Source organism: Melopsittacus undulatus, chromosome 7 (assembly GCF_012275295.1).
Source record: "Melopsittacus undulatus isolate bMelUnd1 chromosome 7, bMelUnd1.mat.Z, whole genome shotgun sequence".
NCBI lineage: Eukaryota > Metazoa > Chordata > Aves > Psittaciformes > Psittaculidae > Melopsittacus > Melopsittacus undulatus.
In genome coordinates, this window is record NC_047533.1 from 6,644,573 (window position 1) to 6,657,944 (window position 13,372).

General features: G+C 44.5%; 1 protein-coding gene across 1 annotated transcript in view; it reads left to right on the forward strand.

Annotated features, from left to right (window-relative positions):
* Positions 1-13,372, forward strand: part of FGFRL1 (fibroblast growth factor receptor like 1) — a 175,617-nt gene that overhangs the window by 155,581 nt on the left and 6,664 nt on the right. Inside the window, exons 4-6 of the mRNA XM_034064941.1 lie at positions 3,156-3,236; positions 8,565-8,849; positions 12,874-13,227. Coding sequence (XP_033920832.1) covers positions 3,156-3,236; positions 8,565-8,849; positions 12,874-13,227 — 720 coding nt within the window. The remainder of the gene's footprint in view (positions 1-3,155; positions 3,237-8,564; positions 8,850-12,873; positions 13,228-13,372) is intronic.

Here is a 13,372-nt window from a genome sequence, read left to right on the forward strand (position 1 = left end):
GTTCGAAGGAAGACTGCTGTGGTATCCCTTACCCAGTGTGCAGCTCCGGCGATGGGCAGGAGCAGTTTTGCCCTACATGAGTTTCCATGTTTGTGACATTTTTGCCATGAGACGTCTGCTATGTCTTGTTGTTGATGTTACCACATTCCTAGCAAACATGGAATGAGTTCCAGTGGATCCAAACCAACATGCCTGAATAATTCCAGTTATTTATTTCAATCTTGCTCCTCTGCCATTATCTGTTTCATAGTTCAGCATTAGCTATCCTGATCGCTTCCCCCCCAAATGTCTTTTTCTGGGCTGGGTGGGTTACTCCACAGGTTGGCGATTTGACAGGAGAACAACTGAAGAAGTATCTTCAAAGGATCAAACAGATTCAGGACAATTTTACTTACATCAAAAGCTTGGCAGCATGTCAAGAGGTGTTGAGAACGCCAGTCACTCCTTGTGTGTAGGCAGGAGGAGCGCACAAGGGCTGACATACTGTAACATGAGGCAGGAGGCAAGGGAGGATATATTGCTCTTTGTACATCAAGCTGAGTAGGATTAAGATATAATTGACAGAACATCGCCAGTTAAACATCTTAACCGTTTTTAAGATATTCAGCAGTTAACAATGGGCAGGAATCCTACATCCCTGACCACAGGTTTTCTTTCTTCTTCATTACTCAATACACTTCTCCAATTGTGCTAAGGGATTTACCAAGTTCTCTGTCAGAGAGCATCCGAGATTTAGTTCATAGCACTACTGATATTTATGTGAATAAAAATGTACAGGTGCCAGAAGATAATCAATTCAATATTTTGACTGAAAGGAGACAATCTGTCATATGCAAGCCATCATATAGAATGGGTATATTTGTATGCCCTGCACTCAGTTTGCCAAGGTTGTGAAAATAGATTTGTTAAACACGAGTTATTTACCTCCTCTGTAACAGAGGCCAACGTTGGTGGAGACTGGATGGTGCTTTTGCACTCACGGCACTGCATGAGAGCTGATGTTCCTAAGGGTGATTGTGGTTTATGCCACTTCTCTATGGTTTAGGATGGAAGGTGACTGGGGCACCAGGGAAAACCTTTGGGTTTCCAGCAGTGGATAGAGTTTGAGAGGGAGGTGGGAAGGGGCAGTCAGCTGGAGTGAGCTGCTCAAGTAAGAGCATAGCATGCTGCTGCCCTGACGATTTTCTTTTTCCCCTCGAAGTGACAGCTGTACATACCTCCAGGGGAAACTGCGCCGAAGTAACCACAAGGAGAAGGGAAAAATCCACCAGGGTCGAGGGGGGACAAACCCATATGGTATTGCAGCCTCTCCACTTAAGGGACAGCAGCAAATGAGAGCGGAGCATGTGTTGGCATAAAATGCCCCATGCTGAAGAGCTGGGATGATTTTCCAAAATAGCAAGAAACTGGGGTGAGGATGGGGTTAAACACACATTCTTCTTGCACAAGGACTGCACACGTGTTTATGCACTAAATACTGTTTAAGCACAAACCAGCTTCTAAAGAGCAGTTCTGATATTTGTACATTTTCTTTCTGGGGGTGATGGTGGTGTTCATGTATAAACTAAGTTTTTCCTCTGCTTCAGAGATTACAGGAAGAAATATTCCTGTTGTTTGCTCATGAAAACTTTTTCATATGGGTTTTAGACTTGGGTGTTTGGAGGGATTCAGAACTTAGGTCAGGTATTTCCACTTCTCTTGATTTTGTGAGGTTTTTTTACACCATTGTGGAGTAGCTCCTTATTGAGGTGAACTTTTCCCCATCCTTTACCTGACCTATCTCTGAAAATCATACTTTATACACTTCAGTATGCTTTACCTAGAATTGCATATCTCTTCACCTTAAATCCAGCTGATGTATGGGGCTGTGCCATCTGTAGAGCAGAGAATTAGCCTTGGAAGAGCCATTCTTTGCTGCACCATAACCTGTAGGTGCCCAAAGTCCCTCAGGTGGACATGGTGTGATGCATCGCTAAGAAAGGATGCTCTGAGTTGAGTGTTTGTGCAGGAGAGATTGGGCTGTTACTGGAGGAAGAAAAAGCTTCACATCTGGGCACTGCAGAGGTGTAAGGCCACCAGCATCACCAGGGTTGCAGAATGAGGCTCAGGGCACTCTCCTGCTCCCTTGACCCTTGTAGAGACCTTGTAGATGCCCACACCACAGTGGCAATTTGAGGTGGGAGCTATTGAAGAGGTGGAGGTTTTACCTTGTGGTGATTTCCATTTCTCCTAATAGTACACGGAACAGAGTGGATGCTGCTCTATAGTACTGGCATAGACAACTGGGGTGATAAGGACAAAGTGGTATGTTGTTTACACAGGTGGATGGGTGGTCTTAATGAAAACAGAAAACATCAAACCCACAACAAAACACAAACAGCTTTTCAATTCAGTGTTGTATTCTCCAGCCATAGCTTTGCTTTCAGCATCCCTTGAGGGCTCATTTGACCCCAGGCCTACTTGTTTTCCTGATTTTGTATAGAAGCTGAAAAGTGAATTAGTGGCCCTAATTCCACTGCTTGTGCTCTGTGTGACAGATCCCATAAGTCTTGCCTCAGCTCCTAGGTTTAATTATCTGTAATTTTGATTTATACCATTATTTGCATCAGATCAGCTCCTCCTAGGGAACAGCAACCTGTAAGCATAAACAAAGAGGCTTTTGCCAGCTATTAATGAAATGCTGATTAATCTCCTATTGCTTTGGTAGCCTGCCAAAAAGCACATAAAGTTGCAAACGAAACTGTTCATTAAACTGGCCAGGCTGTAAGTGCCAGGATGTGGATGCCAAATGTATGCTGAGTGTGTTTCAGATGCATGGCGTTTCCAGGAGCAAATGCAAATTTGTTATTGTACTGCTGCACTGCAGGAGACCTTCTTAACATATCAGAATCATATCAGAGAATCCCAGACTCATTTGGGTTGGAAGGGACCTTAAAGCTCATCCAGTTCCAGCCCCTGCCATGGGCAGGGACACCTCACACTACAGCAGGTTGATCCAAGCACCATCCAACCTGGCCTTGAACACTGCCAGGGATGGGGCAGCCACAGCTTCTCTGGGCACCCTGTGCCAGCGCCTCAGCACCTTCACAATAAAGAATTTCTTTCTAATACCTAATCTAAATATACCCTCATCATCCCTTTCCTTTCCTTTGCAGATGATGCCAGCTCAGGAAAGGACAGCCAGGTACCTGAAGGCTCCAATGGAGAATATGAAGATCATTCAGGGAAGCAATGGGGTAAGGAGCAGTGTATGGTTTTGTGTTTTCCTTGGCTCTTGGTTGAGTGCTGTTCACGTGACACATTTCTCAGTTGCTGAAGGAAGGGAAAAGCAGAGAGACTGGAGCGAGTTCTCCCCAAAGATGGTCAAATAATAAACACAGCATTAGCTGAACATGGTGTGATCCCATCCAAAGGTCTTTCTACAAAAAGCAGCCCATGATCCACTCTAGGGCCCCCTGCCATATACCCCAGCATGGTTCTCCTTTGCATTTGTTTTTCTGGGCAGTGACTTTCTTTTGCATGTGCAGCTATTACAGCTTTCATAGACTCTCTATAAAAGGCATATTGACTTTTACAGCAATAATTCCAAAAGCCTTCAGTGCCAACACAACAGTGCTCCCACTGAGGGCAAAAGGGAGGTCTGACTTCACTTCAAGAGAATTAGTGTTAGGCCAAAGCTGAGTATTTCTTAAAGTTACCCTCTCTTTTAGACACCTGCATGAACTTCTCTAAGCCCTGGCCTTTTTAAGAGTAGGATTTTGATGCTGTTGCTGAGCTTTGGGGAACTGCTCAAACCTCACTTGGAAGAGGTTCTGAATCACCACAAGACTTGCAGGTCCAGTGTTTGGTCCAAGCACTCCTGGAAGGACAATAAGTTGTCAGGCTGATGCCAAACAGCTTTTGGCCATTACTGACAGGAGTGTAATGTGAGTTTATGACCTCGAGGGATGAAACACAGCATTTCCATTCTGCTCTCGTAGTGCATCCCTCCTTTTGATTTTGCAATACAGAGGTGGTTTTGTACTACATTTGTGGCCAGGGAGTAACCTCATAGCATGATAGGGATATAACCTGTGAAGTTTTCACCATATGAGTCCCCACCACTTGAGCTGAGGCCAGTTATCTTCAGGGGCTGGCAAACAAGGGATGTTGTGTGCTGTGGCCAGACCACACTTGGAGGAGGCAGAGCCATAATAGCTTTGAGTTACAGATTCACCTGAGATTGAGCATGCACCGGGAGAGGGAGGTAACCTCCACATATTCTGGAGGATGACAACATTTTAGAGGTAGAGAAAGGATGGTTTAGATAAACTACAGGTCAGGAGTCTTTCAGAAGGGATTCAGCTGCTAAAATGAAAGGCTAGCATTTCCCCACTCTTCATTACCTGAGTGGAGACAGAAGCAGATGTTGCATGCCATGAGTGATGTGCTACTGGTAGAACTGGTGAATAAAGGATCAATACCACAATAATATTATGACAAAAGATGTGAAGCACTATTAAAATTACTGGGCATTAACAATCTTATATCAGATTGTGTCTTAATCTGTGCTGCCCTGGCTTGGTCCTTTGTGCTGCAGTGTTCCTGCACCTCTGCTTTTCCTCTTTTTCCTCCCTCCTGTTCCCTCTCTCCAAGCAGGGAAATGCTGGAGCAGGCCACGCACACAAGTCCTTTCTATCCAGCAGTGTTCACCAGCAAACCACTGGTGTGAGCTGGTGTGTAGGGAGGATCAGTGTGTATCTGCAGGTCTATGGAACACAATGGGTGAAAGAGCAGTTTGTGTTTACAGTCTTGGGCCTTAGGGAAGTGGGAGAGGAGAGGCATGATAAGAAAAAGCTCCACTTTGCTTTCCTGTTACCATCATGCAGTGGTATCACTGTGGTAGGAGGTCCTGCACCCATTAAGAGCAGGATGTGGGGAAAGATAGATACCCCCATCCACATCTTCCCACAACTGACTCAGCTCTGATCCAAAAGTCTTGAAAGTATTTTAATAGGACCCTTTTTTTGTGTAAGTCTCATGAAAGTGGTATTGACCATCACTGCATAGAGCTAATTATGGCAGATTGCAGCACATTGCATGTTTCAGCCTCCCTCTGTGTGAGCAGCATCTGACAGGAGCCTCTGGGACTGATCCATGCACCTCAAGGTGTCCCACAGGGAGAGGAGACGGCTGATTTCCTTCCCCAGTCTTTGTGCTGACAGCCTTCTGTTTCACTTAATTTTCATTAGCTTGAATAAATCTTCATGGTAAACAGCATTTCAGCAAGGAACCCATACACAACACTGCCTCTTTGTCCCCATCCACTTGTGTTTTCCCTTGCTCTTGTGTGTGGCATAATTTATACTGTACAAATGTGTGGTTCGTGTTTGTGAAGCAAACGCCAAGTGATGTGGAGGAGAACAAGCATGTGAAGTATAAATAACACAGAGGCACTTTGTAATGGCCTTTTCTGGCACTTCAACAAGCAAAACTCCTGTAAATGGCACAGATTTGGGGACACATTTACTAGCAGCCACTCAAAAGAGACATTTTCTCCCTCTCGCACTGCTGCTTCTTCCTCTTTCTCCTTTGTGCTTGCTGGGTCTCTTTTTCCCTCTTGTGTGTGTCTCTCTTTCTCCCTTTGGGTTAACTGGCTTTTCTAAACCTGTGCAATTCAGGCTTTTGTCAAGGAGACATTCAGGCCTCTGTAAATGGGATCTGGTTTCAGCATATTGCACACAGCTTGGAGTAGCTTTTGAGACCACATAATCACTTCACCTTCTTTTAACAGAAGAAGAAAGAAAGACAAAAAGAGCCAAAGAAGTTTAGCTTTACCTGTAGTTTGATATGTATCTGGGCAACAGTGTACGAGGAGTGAATGCAAAACTCCAGACAGATTCATGGGAGTCACAGCGGCAGGAAAAACAAATGTTATAGGCCTGGCTTTTTGGGAAGGAAAGAGAGTTTCTGTGTTACAATGCTCTTACTGAGCAGGGATACCACCAAGTCCTTCTGAAATATGGATGTGGAAACAGGGAAGAGGTAAAGGAAAGCGAGATCTTAGAGCCACTCACTTGACTCTTCACTCTGCAAAAGCAGTGTGACTGTCCTGTCTCCGACCTGCTCTTTGATATGCTAGTCCCATCCAAGGAATCCCCTTCTGGCGAGGATGTACCCCAACCTGGACCTGCAGTTCCTGGTCTCGGAATAAATTCCTGCCATGTTAGAGGATAACTGTTTAGACCCATTTCCCAGCTGGTTCTTAATGCCTCCTTGCACCTTGTAAGCATTTACTCCATTTCCACAATGACAGCCTTTGTCAGCACATTTCCCTGAGTTCAGGCTTCAACTTGGGCATGTCATTGCTCACAATATGCAGCTCTGACAGGGTTAATTGTCTCTCTGGGAGGGTGATTGGTTTTGCTAGGAGGGGGCCTCCTCTTGCAGTAGACCCCAAAGAGAATACTCAGCGATTTACGCACCAGGACCTATGGAGTGGGTTAGTATGTCACACTTGCTGCTCAGCTGTCATGGCAAGGACTTTCAGTGCCGGAGTTGCTCCAGTTCATTAGATTACACATGAAAGCCTCTCTGTGGAGAGTAAAGCATTTCTGAGCAAGAGTTTGAAATAACATGAAATGGCTGGGACCCAAAATGACAGCCAAGGGGACAAGGGAAGGCTGTGGAGACAGATGGTTTCCCCCTACAGAAAAGGATTCTGAAGGCAGGGGTATGCCAAAGGGTGTCTTCTTCCGAGAGGGAGGGATGTTGAGCAAGTCTGCAGGGGGGTGAGGACTACAGGATATGTTCACAGACCTCAGAGGGTAATGATTGCCATTCCTTAGTGCTGGGAGAGAGGAAGCTGCAGATCAGCCTCCTCCATCCAGCAAAGCTCCATTTTAATGCACATCCACAAGCTTCTGTCCCTCTGCCTTGGGCAGAAGAGCTGGCTCTCTAACAGAGTCCCACTGTGCCGTCCTGTAACTAACTTATTTGATATCTGAATCACAGCATTCTCAGCTTGCTTTCATATTTTATTTGCCACTGAGGTTGTGGCTTTCCAGTTGCCATTGGTGAAGGCAGTGGCTGGTGGGCATAATTCAACCCAGTGTGCCACAGAGCAGGCCACTCTTTACCTATTTCTCTTATTTCCCTAGGAAAAAATCAGGGAGAATTTACAAGGGGAGTGCAAAAATGCAGGGGGAAAGTCCTTTGGGGCTGAAGAGTAACATCCTGGTAAGCAAGAAATAGGGTTCAAAAGCAAAGGGAGAAATCTGTTGTAGAAATGGAGGAGAAACTGGATTTGCTAAAATAAAAAGACAGGTGAATTTGGCAGGGTGAATTTGGATGTAGGGGGAGAGTGCCAAGTGGGAATCAGAAGTGACGTTAATCTCAGCAGGAGATTGCACATCTGTGTCCCTGGACTGGCACTGCATAACTGAAGTAACTGTGAGAAACGTGTAATGTCTTCTGAATTCTTTAGCCCAAGATACTATTAGACAAGCTGTTGTCTTGCAACAGATCATGTTCTCTTGTTTCAACTGTCTTGAGTTTGTGCAAAGATCTTTTTCTTTCTATTGAATTTTTATTTGTAAGACCAACTCATGACTTCACAGGAAGATGCTCTGCAATGTCAGTAAAGCTGCTAGTGTGGGAAAGTGCCACCTCTTTTCCCCCTGGAGTTCTGACATAATCTGATTTAATGTTAAGTGCAGATTTTGCCAGGTAGGAACCTTTCATTTCCCTAGTATTCTCGTTACTGCCATTGAAAGTACTGGTGATTTGCTTGCTAAGACCAGGTGACTGTCTTGACCCATGATTCTGTCCACCAGCATCTACTGCTTCAGCTTCTCAATTTCTGGGGTGGACTAGCAAGAGGTATCTTCTAATGAACAAACTCAAGGAGGTTTTACTGGGTTTTTATTGTTTGTTTGCTTCTTTTGGGGCCTTTCAGTGTGAATACTTCATAAATTAATGCTGAATCAACTGCATACCTTCAAGTTCAGATCAACATACAAAAATCTGGCATACTTCCAAGACTTACCTACATATTGAAATGATGCTGACTCTTCTTAAGTCTTACAAATGCCAGTGAGAACTAAGGGGCAGAAGCTTCAGAAAATGAAGCTTCAAGTGACCATCAAAAGACTGAGAAAATGGTCAGCCTGACAGGAATCTGAGGTTTTTCCTTTGGTCTTGGCCAAGGGTTTGCATTTGTGGCATGGAATATGGTAACAATTATAATGTGATTATGAGGCCACATTTGGACTTCAGCTACAACAATGTGCTTTTGGTATTATTTTGTGAGATGGTCTGATGCAGTTGCCTTACGGACACTGAGAAATTTTAGGGTTGTGCTATGCAGAAAGCTAATGCTGTGGCTAGTGCAATAAGACATTTGAATACATTAAGCTGAATGTCTCCTTTCTGAAGGAAATCAGTTTGAGCTGATATGAGTGATACACTGCTAATGTCAAGCTGCCAAAGTCACTCTCAAGCGACTTTTGGCATAATGCTTGACAGCAGCATCCTTTTTTGCATGGCCTTTGCTCACCACAGTCAATATTTCATGCCTTTTACAGCCCGGCCCAGGTTCACGCAGCCTGCCAAGATGAGACGGAGAGTGATCGCCCGTCCCGTCGGCAGCTCCATCCGCCTGAAGTGTGTGGCTAGTGGAAACCCACGGCCAGACATCACGTGGCTAAAGGACAATAAGCCTCTCACACCCCAAGAGATTGGGGAGAACAAGAAGAAGAAGTGGACACTGAACCTGAAGAACCTGAAGCCAGAGGATAGTGGGAAATACACATGCCGAGTATTTAACAAAGTTGGAGAAATCAATGCAACTTACAAAGTTGAAGTAATCCGTAAGTGCAGCCTGTAGGGTGGGAAGGCAGGGAGGGAGCTTTGGGAAGGGGTTGGCTGAGTAAAGAAAGTGTGATGGCAAGTGTGCAGTGCTGATAGCTGGACACAGAAATTGGGAAGTGTTAAAGCATCGTCAGAGACAGTGAAAACATTACTGAAGGTCTAGAATAAACCTAACACCTAGGCAAAACAGAGCAACAACAATGCAATGTAGATGAAATAAAGAGAGATACTTAGAAAACAGTCATCTCTAAGGGCATCTATGTGATAAAAGTTAATTATTGTGTGGTTCAGTCTTATACTACCAAAACAATTAAGGGGTGATTGAGAAATAACTGAGAAAGCCCTTTCATGTACCATGGCACGTCTGTGTGTGTGTGTAAATATTTAGGATGGCCCAGAATTACTCTATCAGAGTGGTAAGAGGGTGAAACCAAACAATTGGCTTGACCAATTCAAAGCCCACCAAAGTCAGGTTGGACAGGCTTCCTCGGAGCAAACTGCTCTAGGGGAAGGTGTCCCTGCCTGTGACAGAGGATTGGAACTGGCTGAGCTTTAAGGTCCCTTCCAGCCCAAACCATTCCATGAGTCTATGATTCTTTACCTGAAAATTTAGTCTACATAGCTGTAATAGGAGGCCAGCTTCATTAGAGAAATACCCCAAAGGATTCAGTAAATACCTAGAGAGATTAGGCATACAAGGCTTTAGGGCCAGATTTTCAAAAACATTTGGACATCTGAAGGTTCAGGTGGGTATAAATGAGATACTAAAACAAGAGAAGTCTCACTAATGTCCTATCTATGTCTTTAGATGCCTACAAAGCTTTAAAGGTTCAAGCCTTAGAAGATGAGCTGTGGGGGATTACCCTTCATTGTGGTGGGGTAAACTACCCTTCCTACTATCTAGCTATGCTGATTCTTGCTCTCCAATCCCTGTTTCCCTGTTATTACGGAAGCTAATTAAACTCAAATCCTACCAGAGAAGAGCTCTTATTCTTGAATTATTGTGTTTTTTTCTATGACATCATCATAAGTTGTCATGGAAATGTACAGCACAGCCAGCTCAAGAAAGTGGAGAAGATGAGCTGAGTGGAGGGAAGGCTGAATAGCCTTCATTAATGAGGAGCAGGCGCATAGGGAACAATTTCCAGCCACATGGAAAACATGTTGTTTGTCTGCCTGTGCGTACATTTTAGCATGAGAAAGTTTATCCCAGTGAGAAATATTGTTCTTAAAGGTAAAGATCTGTTCTCTGATAAGTCCTTTCTCTAGAATCGCAGGAATTAAAAGCACATGTGTGGAGCTCTGCTGGGTTCTGAAGGCACAAACCTGCTGGACATCTGGGATTGATAAAGATGCAGCTGTGTGGAGACAGTAAAAACATATGTTTACACTAAAAACAGGAGCAGAGACAGGGAAATGAATCAAGCCCCATCCTAATGGCAGCTGTGGCATTTTCACTTCATCAAAACCAGACGGCACCAGGAACAAGCCCCTTTCTGTGTCCCTGTTTATCTTGGTTTTTATCAACTTAAAGATGTATGTAACCTTTGTTTTCATTAGCTTTTGCTGGCTAGGAGTGAAAACAGTAACCAAAGCTGGAACCAGAGTCAAGGAGATAAGGGCATTAAGCAATTTTCAGACATCTTTCTATTTTTAACATCATTCTGTGCAGCATTACAGGTTTTATTCAATTTCCTTCTTTTCCCGCTGCCCTGAGCCTCCACTCCTAAGTCCTGCTTATCTGAGACTCGGTCTCCCCAGCTGTGATTCCACTCGCAGTCCCAAAGCAAAGCCTATAGGGACCACTGTGGTATTTTTGTTTCCCAAGCAGCCCTCGTTATTGAAAGTATCCTGAGTTTTTGAAAGAGGGTCCATTGTTCCTTCCTCTCACCCCAAAGCCAGTGCTGGTGAGAGCTGTTTTGTTGCACGCTCAATCCAGCAGTGTTTGCTGTCAAAAGCTGTTGATGATTGCCAGCAGTTACCACCCACTGTGATACCATAACTTCTCTCTGTGCCTAGGATAGCGGTTTGCAGCACCTCCTTGTCTAGAAACTGTGACTGATCTCTCTGATGCTAACACACAAAAAATCCAAACATTCCTCAGATTGAGGGATAGATTTTTCCTTGGACTTTATGTGGTGTTGACACAACCTAAGGCTTACGATCATGCTGGAAAGAATGGTCTTGTGAGCCTCTTGTGTTTGATTTCCTTTCCTACCATCTTGTTTCCTTGATCAGCTGAGACAAAGGGTTTGTAAGAAACATTTCCTATTGGTTAGAAAAAACAAAAGTCTTTTGAGCTCTTTCTCCACAAAAATTTGCTCCATGGTGAGTGTGGGGATGGTTAGACTGAAGAAAGGAGAAATAAAAGCAGGGAGGTAAGGATGGAGTGAAGATATTCCTGACTGATACTGACTGTGGTTTCAGCTCCCCCAGCAGTGGATGATATGGCATGGGATAGCTTCAGTAGAGTTTTCTCCCTACAGGCCCAGCAACAGAGATGACAGGTATCTCCTGAAGGACTCCCAGACAAAAGATCAGACAATATCCATAGCCTGCCATTAGTCTGTGGAAGAAGGAGCTTTTTCCTGTCTGATTTTGTCTGTCCTTAGGGAACATTTGGGAAGACCAAAAGAAGAAGGAACATGTCTTACCCTACCCCTCACTGTCCCAAAACTAGGGTAGCCACAGTGATTCTGGTGTGGACTGTTAATAGATAGGTACTTGTAAATAAACTAAAACTCTGAGGTTGTGACCAAGAATATGTAAAGTTCTGTCATATTTGCCTGTAAATTGCACCCTACCATACATGGTGTAAGGAGACAAAGTATCACAGAATCACAGAGCAAGATGATGCTGGAAGTGACTGTTGGGAGTTGTCTGGTGCATCCCCTCTGCTCAAGCAGCATCTCCTAGACTCAGTTGCCCAAGAGCATATCCAGACAGCTTTTGAATACCACCAAGGATGGAGATGCCACTATGTTTTTGGGCAGCCTGTGCCAGTGCTTGCTCACCTTCATAGTAAAAATGCATTTCCTGATGTTCAAAAGCATCCTCCTGTGTTTCTGTTTGTGCCCATTGCCCCAGTCCTGTCCCTGGGCATCACTGAAAAAAGGCTTCCTCTTCTTTACACCCACCTTCGAGATACTTAGAAACATTGATAAGACATCATCAGAGTCAATATCAAGTGAACATTTACAGTGAAGTAATCATCTTCATTCGTGTTCGGACCTGTACTATTGCCCAAATATAATCCTGAAATGGGTTGTGACATTTTGGCTAATATCAGGCCATTTATCTTCCTCTGTTCAAGACTCAGGAAAGATCACTGCAGCTTCTGACCCTGTAGGTCAAAGTACATCATTAAGATCCCATTATTCTAGGATATGGTCCCTGAGACATGAGGATAAGTGGGAGTACAAGGAAAGATGGCCCTTTTTGTCATTTCAGAGCTGAAGCATATGAGCAAGGGAATGGGAAAATTCAGCAGTCCAGACTGGACTTGCCAAAGAGGAGAAAGGCCAGGTCTGACTTGTGTCTTGTCAAGTAATACCACCACAAACTGGGTACCCAGATCGAAATACTTCTTGAGCGACCTGCAAGGGCAAAAAATACCGCAAAGACAGAAAAACCTTTCGTAGTTGGTTCCTAAGACCCTTTTTGCTTAGAAGTTAGGAGTCCAGTGTACATAAGAGGGCTGAAGAAAATCTTCCAAAATATAAGGGCTAAGATGGAGAACAAACTTTTCTCCAGGTCTGACATAGATAAAGAAAACAAGAAGATTCAAGTTGAGTGTGAGAAAAGACTTGCTAAGCCTCAGACAATGAAACTGGAGAGCATCTACCGTTAGAGGCTTTGGCAGAGACTGGGCAAATTTATATCGGGATTGATTTGCAGAGATCTCAGCCTGCTTTAGTGCAGGGATTTGGATTAGACAATTATTCTCTATCCCTTCCACACCTTTTTCCTATGTTCCCGTAATCACACATTGACAAACATGGAGCTCCCTGTGTTTTTGTGCAGAGAGGACAAGGTCCAAGCCCATCCTGACAGGGACGCACCCTGTCAACACGACGGTGGACTACGGAGGGACCACATCCTTCCAGTGCAAAGTCCGCAGCGATGTCAAACCTGTCATCCAGTGGCTGAAGAGGGTGGAGTATGGCACAGAGAGCAAGTACAACTCAACCATCGACGTTGGGGGACAGAAGTTTGTTGTGCTGCCCACGGGGGAGGTCTGGTCCCGCCCCGATGGCTCCTACCTGAATAAATTGATGATTACTCGAGCCAAGGAAGAAGATGCAGGGATGTACATTTGCCTAGGAGCAAACACCATGGGCTACAGCTTCCGCAGTGCTTTTCTCACAGTCCTGCCAGGTGAGTTATGCCTTCTTTTCCCCACATCTGAACCAATAGTCTGCATCATGGTATTGATACAACACTGATGCTTGTTGGGCTCGATGGCTCTCTGCTAATTTAGGCTAGCCCAATTCTGATAAGAATGAACGTGAGGCTAAATCAA